Source organism: Halichoerus grypus, chromosome 1, assembly GCF_964656455.1.
Source record: "Halichoerus grypus chromosome 1, mHalGry1.hap1.1, whole genome shotgun sequence".
NCBI lineage: Eukaryota > Metazoa > Chordata > Mammalia > Carnivora > Phocidae > Halichoerus > Halichoerus grypus.
Genome location: NC_135712.1, coordinates 95738183 through 95763136, shown reverse-complemented (window position 1 = coordinate 95763136; position 24954 = coordinate 95738183). Strand labels below are relative to the sequence as shown.

General features: G+C 37.3%; 1 protein-coding gene across 1 annotated transcript in view; it reads right to left on the bottom strand.

Moving 5' to 3' along the window:
• The window catches only part of WDR49 (WD repeat domain 49), a 135612-nt gene that overhangs the window by 88931 nt on the left and 21727 nt on the right, over window positions 1–24954 (bottom strand). The window contains exons 4-7 of the mRNA XM_078069536.1: window positions 21183–21359; window positions 20064–20238; window positions 6421–6588; window positions 4598–4746 (exon numbers count right to left, since the gene is read on the bottom strand). Of these exons, the coding sequence (XP_077925662.1) occupies window positions 4598–4746; window positions 6421–6588; window positions 20064–20238; window positions 21183–21359 (669 nt within the window). The remainder of the gene's footprint in view (window positions 1–4597; window positions 4747–6420; window positions 6589–20063; window positions 20239–21182; window positions 21360–24954) is intronic.

The window sequence follows — 24954 nt, the reverse complement described above, 5'->3', positions numbered from 1 at the left end:
AAATGAAGTGTAGAAGACATTCCTAAGCTCTATACAAAATCTAGAGCCACAAAGAAAATCATTTCTTAGACTCAACTTCATAAAAATTAAAGACTTTGTTTAAAAAAAAAAAGTTTTGAATGAGAAAAAGAACAAGAAGTTAAAAGATATATGCTTGAAATAAGTAAAATATTTACATAATCTATGATAAAGGATAATCAAAATATTTTTCAAACTACGACAAATCAATAAGAAAAAGAGTTAAGAAAGGACATGATCAGATAATGCACAAAAAATAAATAAATGAATATAAACAAATCTGAAAAAAAAACTCATCTTAATTTTTTTATCCATCATATTTACACACAAAAGAGTGAACACATTAAGAGTATCCATTATTGACAAGACTGTGGAGAACAGGCACCTTTACACACCTCTGGTGAGTATACTATTGGGTACAATGTTTCTAGATCTAAATCAGCAATATCTTAAAAATTTCTTTAAGAAGTACATTTCCCAGCAATTGTACTACTGGATATTTACCCCAAAGATACAAATGTAGTGACCCAAAGGGGCACCTGCACCCCAATGTTTATAGCAGCAATGTCCACAATAGCCAAACTATGGAAAGAGCCAAGATGTCCATCAGCAGATGAATGGAGAAGGATGTGGTGTATATACAACAGAATATTACTCAGCCATCAGAAAGGATGAAACCTTACCATTTACATCAATGTGGATGGAACATAGGCCTATGTAAAGTCACACAGAAAGATCTCCAGGAGCTATTATTTAGGGAAAATCAAGTTGCAGAAAAATATGTCTTGTGTGGTACCATTTACATAAAAACTAATAATAAATACTACCTTGTATTTGTACACATACATAGGATGGTATATATAATAATATATTGTAACACAATACAATACATTATTATATACCTACAATATATAATACAGTTGACCCTTGAACAACATGGGCTTGAGCTGTGCTGGTTCACTTACTTATATATGATTTTTTTTTAATAAATACAGTACTATATATGTATTTTCTCTTCCTTGTGATTTTCTTAGCATTGTCTTTTCCCCACCTTACTTTATTGTAAGAATAACACACAAAACATACAAAATATGTGTTAATCAACTATGTTATCCGTAAGGCTTCTAGTCAACAGGAGGCTATTGGTAGTTAAGTTCTTGAGGGTGAAAAGTTATACATGATTTTTCAACTGTGTGCCCCTATCCCCCATGTTGTTCAAGGGTCAACTGTATATTATAATATAAATTATGAGAAGATATACACAAGTGTTAATAATGGCTATTTCTTAGGAGAGGAACTGATCTGAAGGGAAAGTGAACAAAAGGAATATTCACTTTTTTGCACTACATGCTCCCTCATTTGCAATTTTCATGAAAGTGCATTAATCCATTTACTTGTGTAGTTTAAACAAGATGAATATGGCTTTGTTTCTGGATGAATAGAGGGAAGCTGAGGAGGAAGAGTATGCAGAAGGAAAGGGAAGACAAACAGGTAAGATGTAGTCATCACACAAAAGTCTCACTTTGTATTTTCCTTGCCAATTTTGGGACCACAATGTAGAAATTGGGCTCTGGAAAAAATCAGAACCTTAAATGAAGGATTAAGTTACAAAGCCATCTGATTCTGGTGGCCAAATCAGGGTGAACAGCCCAGAAGAGAATAGTTAGGAGCAGTAGAAGAGCCTAATCAGTCTCACCGGCTACAATGTCAACCTCCAGAGAGATCTCCCCCAGGCTTTGAAAATCCTTTCACTCCCCATGGTAATTCCTCCTCCAAATCCCCAAGTTACTGACTCCCAGCAGGGCCTTGCCATCAGTGAAAGCTAGGATTCCAAAGCAAAGTGCAATTGGACTATTAATTAGTATGATACCAAATTCTATAAGGAGAAATTTATTTAACCATCATGGCAAAATGGTAACAGAGCAGTCTTCCACAAAACAGCTTAAGTCTCAGATCATTTTTGGAAAAAATTATTTAGCTCTAGATCACTTTGGTCTGAAATTCTCTAATATCGCAACTCATTGACCAAAATATGATTCATTCAAAGGCTCTTTGAAAAAAATGTGCTCTTTCATTTTCTCTCTTCCTTAACTCCAATTCCATAAAACATCCAAAAGAACTGTACAGCAATAAAGCAAAGGCTTAACCTGATAGTAGAAAGCCCTGTTGTTTGCTGTAAAGACATAAAGACTAAGATTATTATGCCTTTATCAAAGTGAAATGGATTTAGACTAATGTAAAAGACAGCATGACAAGCTTTATTATAATGCAATCGTTTACATGTCAAAGCAAAAATAGAATGATAAAACAGCTTTGGAAGAGGCTAGGTAGTCTTAATACTGAGGATACCTATACACAATCCATTCTGACTCTAAGGACTTTTTTTTTTCACTTGCTTTTAAAGTGATAAAACATTTCGTGCACTAAAACATCAGTGAGTAACTGATGTCAGCCTTCTCTGACCATCTCAAGTGATCTCAAGGAGAAACCCAAAACAGGAAGAACCAGAAAACCAGGTAAGCAGAAGCATGCTGGCAATATTTTTGAACAGTCAGATATGATAGAAACATAATGTATTAAGATGACCTAAGCGGTCTTTCACAAGTATATGTGGAAATCCGTAAACCTTAGTTTTTACACCCAAACAAATTATACCTTGTGACACAAAATTATACCTTGGAGAACTGCTTGTAAGTACATATACCCCTTCCCCTTTTCACATATAATCCCCTGTAAACTCACAAACTTTGGAGCAGTTCTTCAGAACAATGTGAAATACTGTCTCCCAGGCTATAGTCTTCAGTAAGATGAATAAGGTATTTACTAACCTACTTTAAGATTGGCTTTTTTTTTTTTCAGTCAACACTTTCATGGAATTCTGTTATAATAAAAGCCCTGTTATTTCTTTCATATTTATGTTTGATAAAGATTCATTTAAGATTTACTGAGAACCTACAAACAGGTACAACTGGAGTACAGGAAACACCCTCTGTGACTCCAAAAACTCTGAAACTTTGAGGATAAACAGGCATTTGCCAAGTGATCATCAGGAGAGGGAACCAAAGGCAGAAGGAAGAGCACGCTGCAGAGCCATGAGGCAGCATGGCGGGAAGAGCCAAAGGTGAGATATGGCGGGAGCATTAAGTGAACGAAAGAGAAAAGCAGGAAATAAAATAGGGTAACAGGCTGGGGGAGGGCTTTGTACAAAAGCTTAAGAATTCTGGAGTTCGTATTTAGACTAGGAATTCCATGAAGTGCTAAACAAGTTTTTTTTTTACGAACCACCTCATTAGCAGGATAAGGGGCAGATTAGAGTCAGACGGGTCTGAAAGTAGGGAGACTGGTTAGAAAACCTTTGCAAAATCTTGGGCAAAAGAAGATGAGATTTTGAATTAGAGCAGGGGCAACTGAGAGGGAGAGGTGAGGCCGATAAATATATTTTGATGGTAGAATCAACCAGAATTGGGAGAAGATTTACACAATAGGTAGTATAGTAAAATAAGCAAGTTTGGCAGAACTTGTGGATGCGGTGTGGCTAAGGAGCTGAAGATAAGTTTCTATTTAATTTTTACATATACACGTATTGCTTTAGAATAAAATAAAAATTCAGATTCACTGAAAGGCTCAGAGGCTGTACTCAGTAAGCCTATTGCCCATCCTTCTTCTCTTCACAACCAAACATCTTGAAATCTGTCACGTTACCTGGATCTATAAAATCAGGCATTATGGAAAATGAAAGTTTTATAGAGAAACAAGTGACACGATTATTAGAGATTAAGAAATTTTCCTAAGGGGATACGGGTAGTAAATAATGTGGTCAGGATTTGACCTGGACTGTCTGGTTCTGGTACCATGTTTTTCTTCCCACCATATTTAAAACATCCCATAAATATCTCCAAAGAAAAATGGACTGATATACATAATTGAAATGTTTTTTTTTTAAGATTTTATTTATTTATTTATTTGACAGAGAGCGAGCAAGCACAAGCACGGGGAGCAGGAGAGGGAGAAGCAGGCTCCCCACTGAGCAGGGAGCCCGATGTAGGACTTGATCCCAGGACCCTGGGATCACAACCTGACCCAAAGGCAGACGCTTAACCGACTAAGCCACCCAGGAGCCCCTGAAATGTCCTTTATATACTTGATAGTCTTCAGATTAACTTTGATGTCTAACTTACTGAATTTCCTCAATATCAAAATAACAATAGCTAATTAGCTGTGCCTCTTCATATCTTACCATTACCAAGCAACATTTCTTCATCTCCATTTGTTTTTTCTATTGAATTAGTGAGAACTTTGGAAACTCAAGATGTAACATTTTCAGAATGCAGTTAAAAGGATTAAATCCATGAGTATACGGTTTAAAAGTTTTTTAATGAAATACTTTGTTCAGTTACCCAGGACTATGCTTAAATTACCATAAATATCTTTTCCAAATTTAGATTTCCAAAGCCATAGTAGTTAGCCAGTGTATTTTAAAAATCCACACCAGCCCTCAGAGGAATTCAGGCCCACAGACAGATTTAGGTAGGAACTGAGGAGGCAGAACTAAACAAATTAAATGTACAATGTTACTTACTTTATCTTTGGAGAAGCTGAAAAGCTGTTTTCTTGCAGTAAAGAATTGAACAGCTATTACACTGGCTGAGTGACCCCAAAGGACACCAACTGGCTTGGAGACAACATAGGGGTTCCAAAGGCAAACTTTATTGTTGATGCCAGCAGTTGCTAATCAGAATTAGAAGGGGAAAAAAGTGGTTTTAGTAACGTGAACAACCCATACAATTTCCTTTTTGAAATGAATATGTGTCCCATATCTGGGGGTTGCTAAATGCCTCTGAGCACTAATGCACCCTGCCTTGAAGGAAGGAAGATCGTGTTGTCAGGCTAATGGGGCACGAGTTCTATCACTGGAAATGGTTGACTGGAGGGAGAATGGGGAAGGAGTGAGCATGAGGTGACAGGACAATACAGTTCCACTTAGGAGGCAACCAGCGGCCCAACCAGGAGGGCACGACATCCCGCTTCCCAGTCCTGATGTTTTCCCCCTCCAGCTAGCACAACCTAGGAGTGGAGACCACATTATAGTTATCCCAGGAGGGAGCAAAAACTAAAACAATATTTAAAGTTCCCAAATTAATGAGAAAGTATATGGAAACAAATTATTTCCACTGCCCTATAAATAATTGAGTATTTACAAGCACACCAACAGCAGAATTATACCTTTGACCTGCTCTCTTGAGAGAATAAGATATTTTTAAGCATGAATTGGTTTTATTGAGGGAGCACATCAAGAGCGGGGGTTACAGTGGGTCTTCAGGTCTGGGGAAACTCAGTAGAGCGCTCTTTGGTTTTCTCTTGTTGATGGCTGACTGTAGTGCTGAGAGCTTGGTCACTCTTATTTTTCCAGCACTATCCCAAGTACAAAGAAGTGATCAGTGTAAAGGGGCTGAAATAATTATTAACGAGTCAATGAAATGGTTGATATTGAAGTCCTTTCAAACTCACTTGGCTAACCCAGCCTTCTCTAATAGGTCTCCAATTCTCTTCGAAAGGTAGTTCCTGGCATTTTCCTGAGTTCATATTCAAGGTGTCTGTTACCATGACTGTCAGCCATGATCATTAGGGATTTCAGAGACTCAGCCTCCTAGCTGATACCAGTACTTTTCTATGAATGATAATTATCGAATGAGGCTTATATTAATATGACCCATTCCAAAGGCCATTTGTATGTTCATTCTCTGTCACTACCCTATTAATTTTTAATACCTCACTTTTTTTTACAATGTTTGAATATATATACATATTTATAGATATTATATATCAAATTATCAGCTTTCAAAATGTCATATATTTTATTTAAATAGTTAACGCTTGAAACCTTTCAGCTTATTTCTCCAACTAACATCCTCTTTTATGTCCAAAAAAGGAACTCTCATTTTAAACTAAAATTCAGATAATCTGAAAATGTTCAAAAAGCACTGGAGGTTGCATTCTGACAGGGGAAAAACGTGCAGTATTTTGCCGCTGTCCCGCGCGCATGCGTGCTGTAGCCGCGCCAGCAGCAGGTGGACCATTTGGTGGTGTCGGAAAGAGGGCAGAAGAGCAGACATGGCACAAAAACGGTCTTCTTCCTCTGTATCATCTTACGCCCCCACAGATTCTAATAAAAACACTAATGAAAGCATCGGGGTGCTTCCTCCTATTTTCACCCCAATGTAGTTCCTACGTGCCGCACGTCATAATGCATCATTATCAGACATTCTCAGGCAATAAAATGTGAGCTGTTCAAGTCGGTCTCCCTGGCAGTAAAGCAACAAGGTGGAGAGGCTCCCTGCATACCAATATGCATCCCGGACTATTTATGAGGCCCTCGTAGTTATCATGATTTATTTTACATACCAATTAAATTGAGCTGAGAGTGGTAATCAAAAGCATGAATGCCCTCAGCAACATCGAAGGATGTCATTTTAAGATGCTCTTTTGATTTCTCTCTCCAAGCCAGCACCACAGTGTTTGTATTGCTGGTTGTACTGGAAATGATAGCATCTAAAGATGCATTGTAAGTAACTGATAAAAAAAAAAGAAGAAGAAAAGAAAAGGATCTTAGTTGGTTTCTCACAAAACATGAGCAAAATAGAACTGCTTTAATACCTAAAGTCAAAAGTGAAGCCCAGATTATGATCACACAGCCTGACGTGTGGGGAATACCTCACTAATGAATGCCTCCCCCCCTCCATGAAAGAATTTACAATGAGAAGTTGCAGCTAAGTCGGCATTCAGACATTTTACCCAATCTCAGGATACCTTGAACTTTTTTTCAGTTGGAACACATGGCAGGAAAGAACATGAGTCACAATAATCATATGGGATTCTGGAGATTTAAGATGAGTAATTGGCCAGATTCCTGGGTTCCTCCTCCTGGGTCTAAAGCAGGCAAACAGGAGCTTACCAGCCATCTGCTGCTCCCCGAGGTCCAGCTCATGCCCAAACCATGGTTTATTTAAGCCATGACTGGTCTAGAATGTTAGAGTGGGATTGCCAGACGTCAATGCCTGGCACAAACACAGCCAGACTCAGGCAAAAATGGCTGCTCCTACATCCTGGATGACCCAACACCACACACTGGGGAGCAAAATTCCAATCCCCAAGCGAGGAAACTGATCTTGCTGTCTTTTATCAGGAGGATCTTTCCATTTCTATCAGACTCACTGGTTCCAAAAGGCAAAATAGCTCTTACCGTCTAGGAAGGATATTCTTATCTCCTCCTTGTTTTCTCTCCTTCTTTTCTCTCATGTCTTTCTTTCAAAAGAGAAAGAGAGAGGGGAAGGAAAGGAGAAAAAACCTAAGAAGTGATCCGATCCTATAAAGGTGAGTCCTCTGAGTCTCACTAGGGAGCAATCAATTTCCGGGCCATAAAGTTCCCTGAGCACCGCCACTCCCCTGCTGTTACCTTACAGGAAGTACCAACGGTCTAAAATCTGATGACAACTGTTCTCATAGGAAGCAACCTCACTGAAAATATTCCCTTTGTTTACAGAAAATGCTGAGGGTATTGTAACTTGACTCAGTGAAGCAATATTATAAGATCTAAAGTGTATAACAACACTATAATTATATCTTCAAATCCATGGAAATTTCATAATATCATTATAGTACAATCAAAATAAAGTATTTCCACCCAGAAAATTGCTTTGTCATGTGTTCCCCACATTATATCCAACTATCATCTTCAGTTTCAAGGCTATAAAGAAAAACATATAAAGAAGTACATTCTGCTCTGGTATTCAAAGTACTGCTTTTAGATTTGAATCTGCAGGCTACCAAGTGACATTTATGGGCCTGTAGTGTTACATATCGGAGGCTCAACAATTCACACTTTATTTCTAGACCAAGATATAACTTGTATCTGATTAGATTGTGGAATGCCAGAGCTCCTGAGAATGCCTGAGTAAGAAGAGGTGAGGGTAAAGCCATTTCCTTAAAATCAAATTATCTGATAAATAAAAATGTGTTCCTCACTTCTGGAAGACAGCAAAGGAAATGATAGGTTATGATGAAAAAGTTTTTAAAATACCAAGCGAGGGAATGGGCTGAACTGATAAAATAAATGATTTGTTTTTAATACTCGCAGTGAGTTTGAAGATTGGTAGAGGGAAAATATGTTTTAAATTACTTTTAGATAATATTCTGAGGGGAAAAAAAGACAATCTGATCATGTCTGTCCATTAAGATGCTCACTTTCCATGCTTCCACTCTTTGCCACTTAGTCATAAAAAAGGGCATTAAAGGAACTGCCATCGATCCCTGTTCTCATTTGTGTTGTCGAAATGACCCCGTGTAATGGCAATTAGTTAATGTGGGAAAAGTGATTTGAAAATGAAAAGTGATACCTGAAAACCGAGTAAGTAATGCTATTAGGAGAAGTTGGAGTAAGCTAGAATGAGGCTACTTCGTATAATCTGCCAACAGGTAGAAGCTGGAGCAGAGTAGAAAACTGGGCCATTTCTAACTAGGAATTCTTATGATCATTTCCCAAGCTTTTTTGCTTTATGAGTCGTATGACAGGAAAACATCCTACCTTGAACTTTCTTGATGTTCTTTTGCTTGAGGGAGTTTGTTTGCAGTTGCATTTCTTATTGTGAAGTTGGAGTCCTATTCTCTTAGACCACCACAGGGCCCTCTATATTCTGAGCAACTACCATTTCAAGAAGGAAAGATAGAAAGAATAACCCTATCTATTTCATTTTTAGAAATCAAAATGCGTCTAATTCAGCACTGCTAAGCACATTAACAAATAATAATGCAATTAATTTAATGACTTCTCAAAATACTGATTTGACCCATGTTCATGATACAAACGAATCTTCACCTTCCACAATGCTATTAAACAAGCTGCAAGAAGAGACCTCTTTTCTTCAAACCTAAGCCACCAGCTCTGCCTGGAATGGCCAGCAATCCCTGTATGATGGATGAAAGATGACTCCAAACTTGGCCGTGAAAGAGAGGAGAAGGCAAGGGGGTCAACGCTCAGAGACAAAGACCCTTTGCTTTTCTTTGCTCCCACTTTTATTGGTCCTTCAGGATAATCACAAATCCTTATCACCGTTTCTCAAGCACGTGATGTGCGACAAGGGGGTCTTACTGAAACTAGGAGGATCTGTTTACGGGAAAGATACGATATGCTAATCTGCATGTTCTAGGAGTTCTGCCTAACATAGCCTAAGGGACAACGCACATATCTCTTAGATTACAGGGCGGCTGTTTAGGCTAAGAAGGCTTCGGGAAGGCAACTCCCCGTGGCATTCCAATGGCAGAGTGGTCACGAGGGCCTCGGCATTCCAAAGGCCTATGCCCTTCTCCGAAACCTTCCCTGCCCTCAGCGGCCTCTGTGTTACATTTTAGCAAGCCAGTATTATGGCTGATTTCATGCTCTGCATTAACCCCAACACAGCTCAAAGCTGATTTCAACTGCCTTAAACACAGCAAGAGAACTGGTAGGAAGGACACGGTGTTCCAGCGAACTCAGGGATGCACCATCTTTTTGTCTGGAGTAATTTAGATGCAGGGAAGTGGGGCAAGGCACAACAAGACACTAAATGTAGCTTCTCTTCCAAACTTGGTCTCTATCAGTCGTGAAGCCTTCCCAAGGAAATGCGATCTGGGATCTGTATGCTAAATTCTCTGGCACACCTCCATTAATTAGTGCAGAAATTATTGATTTGGGTATCAGTCTAAACTGTTTTGTATCTTCTCCTAGCCATGGTCAAACAAAGTGGACAAAACACCTTTCAATTTAATAAAAAAAAAAAAAATCAATGGTTTTTATTATTGGCAGTTTAGTGCTCACTTTTTCAGAAGCTACACTTTCAGTCTATGGTGCCCAAGATTTCCAGTGACATTGTCTATATGAGGAGGCAATTATCTGGGACCAAAAAAAGGTAAAACTTCTCTGAGATTCAAGACACTTATGTCTCACTACGATGTCATAAAAACTCGGTCCTTACTTTACAAGCATTTCAGAATGTAATTATTTTTCTATTAAAATATGACACAGAACCATTCAGACAAGATGAAAACATTTCTCCTTCAAAATTTTAAATAAGAAATCTGAATCTTATCTTAAAGCAGTAAGCCAATACTCTTATGTCTGAAACTAAGTTTTTCCTTTGACATTTCAGCTTTTTATCCTTAGCTTCCATGAAACATTATTACCATACTTGCTCATGTATTTCTTTCTTTCCTCAATTGTATATTCTTTCCTCACACTAAGAATAAAATCAGCCAAAATATTTCTTGATGAGTTCTAAGAATATCAATTCCTGTTGCTGGGATAAAAATATATATATATATATATATATATATATATATATATATATATATATATATAAAATGAAACCAAACATTGGTTGCTTGCTCCCAGTAGGGTCAGTCTTGTGGACCAGAGAGCATACTCTGTACTAAGCCCACTGTTCTATTTTTGACTCCAGCCTGCCCTCCTCTTTCTCCCTCCTTCTTCATTTCAGCATTTCTTTCCTTCTCCTCATACTGAAATAACTGAGCTGCAAACAAACAAAAAAGTTGTATTTAAGCTTCTAATCTCTATTGCTAAATCTGGAAATGGGCATTCATTTACTGGTTAGAACTAAAGTGAGTCCTCCTTTCAGAGGTACTAAGAAAAATATAAAAATTTAAAATTTGAAGTAAGAGAAAATCTTATAGAGACTCTTCACCTTTCTATACTCTCGCTTTCTCCTTTTTAAATTATCTTCTCTATTCATTTTCCTCAATATTCAGTCATATAGTATTATTAAACTATACATTATTTATAGTTTACCCCAATCACTTTTTAACCATAAATAACCCCCCTATTTTAAAAAATTCGTATCTACTAATACTTATCAAGACTTCTTTTGGTATCTCTCTTTCCTTTTGCAATATTTTTCAGTAGTATTTATCCAAGGTCTTAGTCTGTTCAGGCTGTTATAACAAAACAGACTGGGTGGCTTAAACAATAGACATTTATTGTTTACAGTTTCGGAGACTGGAAAGTCCAAGATGAAGGTGCTGACAGATTCAGTGTCTGGTAAGGGCCCACTTCCTGGTTCATAGGTGGCCTAATTCTTGCTGTGTCCTTACATGGGGAAGAAGTGAGAGATTCTCTGGGGTCTCTTATAAGACATGAATCCTATTCATGAGAGCTAAACTCTCCAGACCTAACCACCTCCCAAAGGCACTATCCTCTAATACCATCATATTGGGGTTAGAATTTCAACATACAAATTTGGGAGGGGACACAAACATTGAATCCATAACATTCTGCTCCTCCCCCCATCCATTCCCTTCTCAAATGCAAATTACATCCCAATAATCTCAAAAGTCTTACTTAACTCATTCCAGCATCAACTCTAAAGTCTAAGTTCAAAGGCTCATCTAAATAAGGTATGGATAAGACTTGGGATACAATTCATCCTGAAGAAGATTCCTTTCCAAGCTGTGAACTTAGGAAATCAAACAAGTTGTGTGCTTCCTGAAAAAGTGATGGAACAGTCATGAGACAGGCATTCCCATTCCAAAAAAGGAGAAATAGGAAAGAAGGAAAGGGTAATAGATACCAAGGAAATACAAAGTCTAACAGGGAGAACCCCATTAAACCTTAATAGCCAAGAATAATCCTCTCTGGCTTGATGCTCTGCCTTTCAAATCCATTGGAGTGGCAATGTTGTCCCCATAGCCTGGTGGGTGCTGTCCACACTGGGACAGTGACCCCAGCCATGCTGCGGCTCTCTGGGGTGACCCACTGCCCGTCCTGGCTCCTCTGAGTGTGGCCACACCACGACTCTCTGCAGAGCCCTCATCCTTAGGAGCTAGGTTGAGGCAGTCTGCCCCACAGGAACCAGAGAGGCAGCCTCATCCTTTGAAAACACTTTGCAACATCTCAGAAGAAAAGAAACAGGAACCTGTAGACATAGAAATAAAATCTAGGTAACCTAAAACACAGTGATTTAAAATAAATTTTTAAAAGACTGAATAAAAATGTATAAAGCCTCCTTAACTTTAGGATAATATGAAACATCTAAGATATATATATATATATATATATAGAGAGAGAGAGAGAGAGAGAGAGATAATGGGAGTCCCAGAAAAAAAAGGAGGGGGGAACAGAAAATTTTGGAAAAAATAATAATAGAAAAATTTCCAAGTGTAATGAAAACCACAGAGCCATATATCAAAGAATCTCAATGAATTCCAAGCAGCATAAACACACACACACACACATACACAGACACACACACCAAGAACACTGAAGCACATCACACGTAAGTTGCTTAAAATCAGTGAGAAAGGGAAAACCTGACAAAACAACGTATCACGTGTTAGAGTAGACACTAAGGAGAATAAAGGACATAATGTATACCCTAAAAAGATTGTTTTAGTTTTCAGTTTATGTATAAATGTGGTTTACATGTGAGGCATCCAAATTTCCTCTGGGTCTGAAAGAGTTATGGCAGGCAGGACAAAAGTTCTGATGTAGGTACAGAAATTTTTAGGATTGTTTCACAGATTGGGCGGAATCTGAAAGCAAGATTCTTAAGAAGCCAGGAGCAAAGCCCAAATTGAGAACACTGCAAATCACATAAAGAAAAGTCCATCTGAATTAGATAGAAGAAGAAGCAGAATAGAGTTTGGTAAAGGTAAAGGAAGTTTCAGGAACAATACTGGCAAGAAAGACTCTTCTTTGGTGGCAGGATCTGGACTATCCCAGAATAAGGGATCCTTCAGATATAGTCTGCATTGAAAAGCTGAGTGGAGAAGAATTGGGCCCAAGAGGGCATCTGTGATCTGCAAATAGAACATTCTCCACCTGGAAACTGATGTCTTTGTGAGACATTCTAAAATGATTCATCATCCCACATTTTCAGACTTCAAGTCCTTAAAGATTCCTGTTTCAGAAGGTTGCTTATTTCTTTCCTTGCTTTATCATTTCTACTTTCTCATAATCAAAGGCCTTCTAACTAACCAGTCTGATTGCAGTTTCATTCTTTGTCCTCCAACCTATGCCAGACAGAACTACCAAACAAATCTTTCCTAAATGCTGTGTGCATCAGGGCTTTCCAAGTGTCCTCAAAAACCTTCAGTACTGCACTGTTTCACTTTCCAGCAAGTGTAAACTGGGCAAGCTGCCAAGATTTCCAACATATGTCCCTATTAGACCTATTCACATTTATTTCCTCAATACTCAGCCTCTGATCTATTCATGTCCATCTCTCTGATCTATTCATGTCCATCATTAGGTCTGCTTGTCTCCCTTTACTCATGTTCACCATGCCCTCCCTTTTTCCTTCCATCTACCCATCCTTCAAGTAGCACCACCCACCCTTGAAGCTTTTCCTCATAAATTTGCTGCTTAAGCATTACTATGGGACTTAATATCTTGTTTATATGGTTTAGTAGTTTATTTTCAATACCACTGTACAATGTTCTTTTTTTTAAACAAACATACTATTTTTTTTAATTTTATTTTATTATGTTATGTTAGTCACCATACATTACATCATTAGTTTTTGATGTGGTGATCCACGATCCATTGTTTTCGTATAACACCCAGTGTTCCATGCAGTACGTGCCCTCCTTAATACCCATCACTGGGCTAACCAATCCCCCCAACCCCCTCCCCTCTAAAACCCTCAGTTTGTTTCTCAGAGTCCATAGTCTCTCAGGGTTCATCTCTCCCTCCGATTTTCCCCCCTTCATTTTTCCTCTCCTTCTCCTAATATCCTCCATGCTATTCCTTACGTTCCACAAATAAGTGAAACCATATGATAATTGACTTTCTCTGCTTGACTTATTTCACTTAGCATAATCTCCTCCAGTCCCATCCATGTTGATGTAAAGGTTGGGTATTCATCCTTTCTGATGGCTGAGTAATATTCCATATATATGGACCACATCTTCTTTATCCATTCATCTGTTGAAGGGCATCTCAGCTCTTTCCACAGTTTGGCTATTGTGGACATTGCTGCTATGAACATTGGGGTGCATATGGCCCTTCTTTTCACTACATCTGTGTCTTTGGGGTAAATACCCAGGAGTGTAATTGCTGGGTCATAGGGTAGCTCTATTTTTTAACTTTTTTGAGGAACCTCCACACTGTTTTCCAAAGTGGCTGTACCAACTTGCATTCCCACCAACAGTGTAAGAGGGTTCCCCTTTCTCCACAACCTCTCCAACATTTTATGTTTCTTTCCCTGTCGATTTTTGCCATTCTAACTGGTGTAAGGTGGTATCTCAGTGCGGTTTTGATTTGAACTTCCCTGATGGCTAAAGCAACAAACGATGCCTAAGCCACACATTAGAAGAGAAATAATTAAGATTAGAGCAGAGATCAATGAATTAGAAAACAGAAACACAGTAGATCAGATCAACGAAACTAGAAGCTAGTTCTTCAAAAGAATTAATAAGATCAATAAACCACTGGCCAGACTTATCCAAAAGAAAAGAGAAAGGACCCAAATTAATAAATTATGAATGAAAGGGGAGAGATCACGACTAACAACAAGGAAATAGAAACAATTATTAGAAAGTATTATCAACAACTATATGCCAATAAACTGAGAAATCTGGATGAAACGGATGCCTTCCTGGAAGCCTATAAACTCCCAACACTGAAACAGGAAGAAATTGACAACCTGAATAGGCTAATAACCAGTAACGAGACTGAAGCAGTGATCAAAAACCTCCCAAAAAACAAGAGTCCAGGGCCTGATGGATGCCCTGAGGAATTCTACCAAACATTCAAAGAAGAAATAATACCTTTTCTCCTGAAGCTGTGTCAAAAAATAGAAACAGAAAGAAAGCTTCCAGGCTCATTCTATGAGGCCAGCATTACCTTAATCCCCAAACCAGGCAAAGACCCCATCAAAGAGGAGAATTTCAGATTGATATCCCTGATGAATATGGATTCCAAAATCCTAAACAAAATCCTAGCTAATAGGATCCAACAATACATTAAAAGGATCATCCACCACGACCAAGTGGGACTTATCCACGAGATGCAAGGGTGGTTCAACATTCACAAATCAATCAATGTGATAGAACACATTAATAAGAGGAGAGAGAAGAACCATATGGTCCTCTCAATTGATGCAGAAAAAGCATTTGACAAAATACAGCATCCTTTCCTGATTAAAACTCTTCAGAGTATAGGGATAGAGGGAATATTCCTCAAGGTCATAAAATCCATCTATGAAAAACCCACAGCAAATATCATCCTCAATGGGGAAAAGCTGAGAGCCTTTCCCTTAAGATCAGGAACACGTCAAGGATGCCCACTCTTGCCACTATTGTTCAACATAGCACTAGAAGTCCTAGCAACAGCAATCAGACAACAAAAAGAAATAAAAGTATTCAAATTGGCAAAGAAGAAGTCAAACTCTCTCTTTTCGCAGATGACATGATACTTTATGTGGAAAACCCAAAAGACTCCACCCCTAAATTACTAGAACTCATCCAGCAATTCAGTAATGTGGCAGGATACAAAATCAATGCACAGATATCAGTTGCTTTCTTATACACTAACAATGCAACTGTAGAAAGAGAAATTAGAGAAACGATTTCATTTACAATAGCACCAAAAACCATAAGATACCTCGGAATAAACCTAACCAAAGAGGTAAAGGATCTATACTCTAGGAACTACAGAACACTCATGAAAGAAATTGAAGAAGACACAAGAAATGGAAAAACATTCCATGCTCATGGATCGGAAGAATAAACATTGTTAAAATGTCTATGCTACCCAGAGCAATCTATACCTTCAATGCCATCCCGATCAAAATTCCAATGACATTTTTCAAAGCACTGGAACAAACAATCCTAAAATTTGTATGGAATCAGAAAAGACCCCGAATCGCCAAGGAGATGTTGAAAAACAAAAACAAAGCTGGGGGCATCACGTTGCCCGATTTCTAGCTATATTACAAAGCTGTGATCACCAAGACAGCATGGTACTGGCACAAAAACAGACATCTAGACCAATGGAACAGAATAGAGAGCCCAGATATGGACCCTCAACTCTATGGTCAAATAATCTTTGACAAAGCAGGAACAAATACACAATGGAAAAAAGATAGTCTCTTCAATAAATTGTGCTAGGAAAATTGGACAGCCGCATGCAGAAGAATGAAACTCGACCATTCTCTAACACCTTACACAAAGATAAACTCAAAGTGGATGAAAGACCTCAATACGAGACAGGAATCCCCATCAAAATCCTAGAGGAGAACATAGGCAGTAACCTCTTTGACATTGGCCACAGCAACTTCTTTCAAGATACATCTCCAAAGGCAAGTGAAACAAAAGCAAAAATGAACTTTTGGGACTTCATCAAGATAAAAAGCTTCTGCACAGCAAAGGAAACAGTCAACAAAACAAAGAGGCAACCCACAGAATGGGAGAAGATATTTGTAAATGACACTACATATAAAGGGCTGGTATCCAAAATCTATAAAGAACTTCTCAAACTCAACATCCAAAAAACAACTAATCAAGTCAAAAAGTGGGCAGAAGACATGAAGAAGACATACAAATGGCTAACAGACACATGTACAATGTTCTAATAAATTATTTTATATTAGTCTTTAATTCTTGTTCATATACTGTTTCTTGAGGTTATAATTAATCTTTCTTCTACAGTCTCCAATGCTTAAGACAGTTTTAAATCACATAAAAGATAAATAATTGTTGATTGATTGACACATTGAGTCTGCAATTCAAATAAACTGACTAAAGTAAATATATTTTTCACCTATTTTTCCAAAAATTATTCACTTAATTACAATGAGTTTTGATTCACAGAGCTAAGAAATGTGTAATCCAAATTAGATAGCAAAGATCCCTGATATTTCTTTTACATGTAAAACTTTTTTATAGCCAATTCCTAATTGCAGTGATTTAGAAGCCAGACTCCAAAGTTGGATTTCTTTGGTCATAAACATGAGTTATAGTGCTGATACTAAACTAAGTTCCCCATGTTCTTTAGTCAGTAGATGAGGGAACAAAAGGTCAGAATTATATTTTGGAAACATGATGAGCAATGACTTCACATGGACCTATAGAAAAATCCTTGTCCTGCAACTTTACAGACTTAACAGACTTATAAGTGGTTACTTTACAGCAGAGTCGGTTTTGGAGAGGTTTAAATGAAACTATGACAAGGTCTAGAGTGGAACGTTTCATTCTCTCTCTGAGAGAGTATTTTGTATTTCATATTCAGAGAAAATAATATCAATTTAAACTGTACTTGGTTATATCCCCAACCTTTTCAATAACAGAATTTTGTTAGCTACTTCTACGTATCCATATTAATTTAAGGTCATGGAACTCAAATGATACTCCAAACTTCAGGAAGCCTACTACAAGTAGATTTTAGGAACTATTACTTTATCACTATAGTGAATCTAGTCTTTGTTTTATATATTAAAATATCATGCTTGCAAAAATAAACTAATGGACCTGTGCCAAAATAAAAAGATTTTTCACAGCAAAGGAAACCATCAACAAATGAAAAGGCAACCTACTGAATGGAAGAAGATATTTGCAAATGATATATCCAATAAGGAATTAGTATCTAAAATATATAAAGAACTTATATAACTCAATACAAAAAATAATAATAATCCAATTAAAAAATGGGCAGAGGGGCGCCTGGGTGGCTCAGTCGTTGAACGTCTGCCTTCGGCTCAGGTCATGATCCCGGGGTCCTGGGATCAAGCCCCACATTGGGCTCCCTGCTCCGTAGGAAGCCTGCTTCTCCCTCTACCAGTCCCCTGCTTGTGCTCCCTCTCTCGCTATGTCTCTCTCTGTCAAATAAATAAAATCTTAAAAAATAAATAAATAAATAAATAAATAAAAATAAAAAATGGGCAGAGGACATGAATAGTTATTTTTCCAAAGAAGACACACAGATGGCCAGCAGACACATGGAAAGATGCTCAACATCACTAATCATCAGGGAAATGCAAATTAAAACCACAATGAGATATCACCTCATACTGTCAGAATGGCTAGAATCAAAAAGAGAAGAAATAACAAGTGTTGGTGAGGATGTGGAGAAAAAGGAACCCTAGTGCACTGTTAGTGGGAATATAAATTGGTGCAGCCACTGTGGAAAACAGTATGGATGTTCCTCAAAAAGTTAAAATAGAAACACCATGATCCAGTAATTCTAGTACTAAGTATTTACCCCAAAAAAGCCCCCAAAACACTCATTCAAAAAGATATATGCACTTCTATGTTTCTTGCATTACTTGCAATAAAAAGAAGATTTGGAACACTACATCAAAAACTAATGATGTAATGTATGGTGATTAACATAATAAAAAAATAAATTAAAAAAAAGAAGATTTGGTACACACACACACACACACACACACACCCCTACTCAGCCATAAAAAAGAATGAGAGCTTCCAATTTGTAACAACATGGATAGACCTAGAGGATATTATGCTAAGTGAAATAAATCAGACAGGGAAAGAAATATACCAGATGATTTCACTTACATGTGGAATCTAAAAAAACCAAAACAAATGAATAAACAAACAAACAAAAAGCAAAAACAGACCCACAAGGATAGAGAACAAACTGATGCTTGCTGGGGGTGGGGGATGGGCAAAATGGGTGAAAGAGAGTGGGAAATACAGACTTCCACTTACGGAATGAATAAATCATGGGAATAAAAGGTACAGCATAGGGAATAAAGTCAAAGATACTGTAATAGCGCTGTATGGTAGCAGATGGTAGTTACACTTGTGGTGAACACAGTGTAACATAGAGACTTGTGGAACTGCTGTGTTGTACACCTGAAACTAATGCAACACTGTGTGTCAACTATACTTCAATTACCATGCTCATTTGGAAGCAGCTACAATAGCTCTGTACAGTTTCTCATACTGTGATTCTTGTTTCCATGTTATGCAAACAGAACACATAATTTTGTGCCTGTGACACATAGTAGATAACCAAAAGATATCATCTTTTGTTTTTCCCACATTCAATATCATGCCAGAATTAAAGGATACGCAGAAGGTACCAAAGACATGATATAATGTATATTGAAGAAAAAAAATACAGAAACTATAGTTCATCATGTGGGATATTACTATGTGGGTCATGAATTAAAGAATTAGTTGCAACCTCCTAGACCCCAAAGAGGGCAAAACCACTATAATGGCCAACAGCTGGGTCCATTTGACTGTCTCTCCTTCCAAGTATATTAGGAATAGAACTACGACATAACAAAGAGATTGTTAGTTTCCATTCCTTTCAGTGGGCATAATTTAATGCAGCAATTTAGAAGTGAAAAAATGACCATAGTCTTTAGCATCTGGACCAAAAGAGATATTAGAAGAGATATTGCACATGTGGATCTTGAACCATCACATGCAAATTTTGTAAAAAAATTAGATATATTGTGAAACTAGCAAACTCACTGGTGACAAGGTTTTAAGAAAGTCCTGGCTTTCCATAGATGCTGTTTTACAACATAATCCTATCACACAGAGAGCTACTGCTCAAGTACTATAGATCATAGGAACTCAGTCATTATATCAGCAAAGAGAAAAAAAAGAAAATTAAGACGATCCATTTTGAAGACAATCAAACTAACATACTTTCATGAAAACAAAGGAGTGGTTTTGAGGGAACTTGTTACGTTCTCTCACTGAGCAGCCCCAGATAGGACTAGAGGAGATTTTTAGGATCAGAGTTGGGTTGAAGTTAAATGGATTCTGTGACCATTTTCTCTCTTCTCTTGAGATGTCTTGAGTGCACAGTTCCCCTGAATTAATTGCATTACATTTTAGAAGGAAAGAAAAGAGAGAAAGAAATTCCTGCTAGTGTATGGGAGTTACAGTCCAGGCCAAAACCTCCCGAGAACCAATTACTGGTTTTGAGACGAACATTTTGTGGGAAACATTTTCATCAAAGAATATAAATGTGGAAGTTGAAGGTGACCATTTCTTTCATTACTGTTCAAATTCAGTACCTTGCCTGACCCAGTCTCCATGATGAAGATTATGCTCTAATGTGTAGCAACATTTGTGATATCCAGAGAGCAGTTCTGCCCAGCTGATGGTCACTGTGGCTTCTTCATCTTCATGTGCACTAGCAGGACGCTCAAACAGGGAAATCAAGGCTGCCGTGAAAGCAATTGCTTGAACCTTAGCAGGGATGTTGAAAGGAAAACAAACATGGACAGTGTTATTGTTGCAAAACATCCGATGTTCCCTAAGATTAATAAGGAATAGATACTGAATTAATGGGAATTTCCTCAATATTATTTAAAGGATGCAGGCAGTTATAGTAAAAGACAGAACAATGACCATGTTGGTAAAGCAATTACGAAGGGCAGTTCATTATTTGCTTTTATGATACACTTGTTATTAAACACACAAAGAATGCAAAGCTTTCACAATTAGGAAAGGAAATTGTCCAAATTAGACTACTTCAGAGCTCATGGGCATATTCTCGTGTCATTCAGCAAGTAATAATCTTGTAGCGGTTGGGTGGGATGTGATAGGAAGCCGAATCATCATATCCAATGTCTGGGTTTCTTTTTTCTTTTTTTAAAGATTTTATTTATTTGACAGAGAGAGACACAGCAAGAGAGGGAACACAGGCAGGGGGAATGGGAGAGGGAGAAGCAGGCCTCCCACCCAGCAGGGAGCCCAACATGGGGCTCAATCCCAGGACCCTGGGATCATGACCTGAGCCAAAGGCAGACGCTTAACGACTGAGCCACCCAGGCGTCCTAATGTCTGGGTTTCTTTGTTGCCCTCTCCAATGCATCTATCCCAATGTTACATGATACGGTAAATAAGCACTGCCCAGGAGGCTGGTAGAAAGAAGCCTTGTGAATGAAAATCAGAATAATTAACTTGAAAGAGTTATAAGAGATAACTTTTAATAATTGGCAAGAAAACCACATGAAGATTGTCCTTGTAAGCAAGAAAAGGAACTCTGACCTAATCCATCTTTTCCATGTCCAGCGTGTGTGGGCTTATAATCTGTAAGTTCAGAGGTCACCCCCTTTGTATTCTATTTCTATACTGGGCTACAGTTTGATATTTAAATCCATAGTTCAATCTTTCCTTCCCTCACTTACCTTTCCAGTTATGTCCCCAAAAGAAAGAACTGATTCGTTGGCATCAAGGGGGTCATACCAATATTCCATACAAATTGGAGTTCCTTTCAGGCCTTGGAGTTTATATTGACAAGGAAATTCTCCTTTGGACAGCAGATCATAGAAACAAATCTCTTTACTCGTAAAAGCCACTGCTATCTAAAGTAGTAAATAGAAAATCAAAAAGTATTTCTGATGAATTTAATGAAATGGGTATGCAAAGGAAATATGCAAATCTTAGCACCAAAGCAGACACTGTTCCCTAAGGGTCACTAACAGTATTACAGAAACATAGCATGGTGGCACAAGTATACTTTATTCTAACTTTGGGTGCTAGCCAAGAAAAAAATTCTTCCCATTAAAGGCATTTGAACATACTTTCTTCCGTATCCCCGCTTCACACACCTGCCAACCTCTTCCATCCATGGGAGATGAGATGATTAATCACATAGAAAAAACAAAGACAGAGGGCGACAGCATCGCATAGTCATACCAGAAGCTTTACAAACCATGCTTTACAAAGCAAGCAGAGGCTTTCATAAAAAGCACTTAATAAAAGCTCTGTAAGTAGCGTTCACAAGTCAGATAAAATCCCAAAACCATTTTTAAAAGGGTAAATAACTTTGGTGATAAAATTGACAAAACTTTAGCTGAACCAACCCAAGATTTAAAAAAAAAAAGAATGAAAATATATACCACTATAATAAGAAATAGAAGAGTACACTACTAATGACCTGATAGAAATAAAAGAGGATTATAAGAGAATATCATAAACAATGGAAGGCCAACAAAGTAGGTAACCTAGATGAGATTCCTAGACAAATTCCTGAGACAAAAATATTACCTAAACTAACTCAAAACCAAATAGAAAATCTCAGCAGACATATAATAAGTAAAATAATTGAATTTGTAATAAAAAAATTCTCACAAAGAAAATAATAGGCCCAGATGGTTTCACTAATAAATGTGACCAAACATTTGAAGAATTAATACCAATGCTTCTCAAGCTCTTCCAAAAAAAAAAAAAGAAAAAGTAGAGGGGATACTTTCCAAATCATTTTATGAAACCAGTACTGTCTTATGACCAAACCCACACAAGGACATCATAAGAAAACTGCAGCTCCGTATCCCTAATGAATATACATATAAAAATCTTCAATTAAACATTAGCAGAGAATCCAACATGTAAAAAAATTACATACCATGACCAAGTTATAGTTATACCAGAATGCAAGGCTACTTTAACATACAAATATCATCAATGTAATATTCTACATTAATAAAATCAATGACAAAAACTGTATGATTATCTCAATAGACACCAAAAAAGCATTAGACAAAATCCAACACATTTTCATGGGGAAAAAAAAAAAAAAGCTCAATAAACCAGTAACAGAAGGAAACTTCTTCAACTTGATATATACAAAAAACCTACAGCTGCTATCATACATAATGGTGGAAAACTGAATGTATTCTCCCTAAGATCAGGAACGTGATGAGGATGTTCACTCACACCATTACTATTTAACACCACTGGAATTTCCAGGAAGGGAAATGAGGCAAGAAAAAGAATAAAAGCAACCAGATTGGAAAGGAAGAAATTAGACTATCTTTATTAGTAGATGACACGATCTTAAACATAGAAAATCCTAAATAGTAATAACAACAAAAAATGATCAAAACCAATAAATGAGTTCAGTGAAGTTGCAGGATATAAGATCATTTTTTAAAAATCTATTGTATTTCTATACATTAGTAATGAACAATCTGAAAATGATATCACCAAAAGCAGTCTTAGGAAAACACAAAGACAAAACACATGCTATGATACAGTATTTGTAAATTATCCATCTGATAAATGTATATGTCCAGAATATATAAAGAACTCTCAAGGGGCACCTGGGTGGCTCAGTCGGTGAGTGTCTGCCTTTGGCTCAGGTCATGATCCCAGGGTCCTGGGATCGAGCCCCACATCGGGCTCCTTGCTCAGGGGGGGCCTGCTTCTCCCTCGCCCACTACCCCTGCTTGTGTTCCCTCTCTAGCTGTCTTTCTCTGTCAAATAAATAAATAAAATCTTAAAAAAAAAGAACTCTCAAAACTCAACAAAATAAACCCAACAATAAAATAGGCAAAAGATTTTAACAGATACTTCACCAAAGAGGATATATAGGTAGCAAATCAGCATATGAAAATATGCTCAATATTATTAGTCATTAGGGAAATGTGAATTCAAACCACAATAAGATAAAAAAAAAATACAAACCTATTAAAATGGCTAAAATTAAGAGGGGAAAAAAATACCCTGATTATACCAAATGTTGGTAAGGATGTGCTATATCCACATGATGAAATATTACACAATAAAAATATGAACTACTGATGTATCTCAAAATAACCAATCCAAGTTAAAGAAGTGAGACCAAACAGAGTACACACTGTATGATGTCAATTATATAAAACTCTAGAAAATGCTAACTATCGTATGGTGACAGAGAGCATATCAGTCGCTACCTGACAAGGAGAGATGGGAGGGCTTGGACAGGGGATTACAAAAGGGCACAAGGAAACTTTTGAGGATGAATATGTTCATTATTTTCATTGTACTGTTGATTTTTCACAGTATCTAAATGCATTAAAATCTATCCACTTGGGTATTAATATGTGCAGTGCATTTTGTGTAATTATACTTCAATAAAGCTGTTTGAGAAAAGAAGAAAAAAGCAACATTCTTTAAAGTTCTATGTTGACTAAGTGCAAAGGAAAGGCTAAGAGTTAGTCATCAATCCTGGAAAGAAGACACAATGCAACATAATCATTACACAATATAACAACACAAATATTACATTATAATAATAGAATGCTACACACAGATATAAAAGAAAATCTGGGCTTGAACTATGTTGTAATACATACAGTTAACATTAACACCCGATCCTTAGCAAGAACGAACTGGACCACTCTAGAGGCAGCAAAGACTCTGAAACAGGTTCTGAAATCAAGCTGCCTCTGTTTACAAGTCTTGCAACACTGATTACATCCTGCGTGACCTGGGGCAAATTCCACAACCTCCCCTTGCATAGTCTCTCATTTTTAAAGTGGGAATAATATCTACCTTATGGTGATCTTGAGAAGATTAATAGAGCAGGGCATGTCACATAGGAAGCAAATGATGATGATGATGATGATGTTCAAGGCATTAGAGCATACCATTTCCCAGTAAAAAGAACCCGGGTCTTTGGAGAAATGGCCAATTCTGGGTCTGGCATAATAAATACGGAAGATGATCCTGGAACATTTTGTCATACCGGAGAGTAAAGAAGCTTTCAAAGACTAATACGGTTATATCAGAAAAGACTCAGAAGCTGACTTGTATTCATCCCAGTGTCCAAAGATGATACAATTTTAAGGATGGGGTAATAACTCAGTGGATTGAAACAAATCAAACTGTTTAAATTCATGAGTTTATAATGATACTGATAACAATAATGATAGTAGTACTCATTTTTCATCTTTAGAGGATTTTGAATGCTGGTAAATAAAATAAAGAATTAGTCATTTATCCTGCCTTTGGTCTATGGTTTGTACATTATAGCTGAATAATTGACAAGGGGAATTTCTTTTTATAGAGGCATTTCAGCTTATAAAGAGGAAATGATGAAACTAGAATGTCATCATCTTGCAACCCCTAAACAAATTGATAGATCAAGGAATAATTGTGATAACTGATAATGTCCCAAGAAAAGAGAGAACAGGC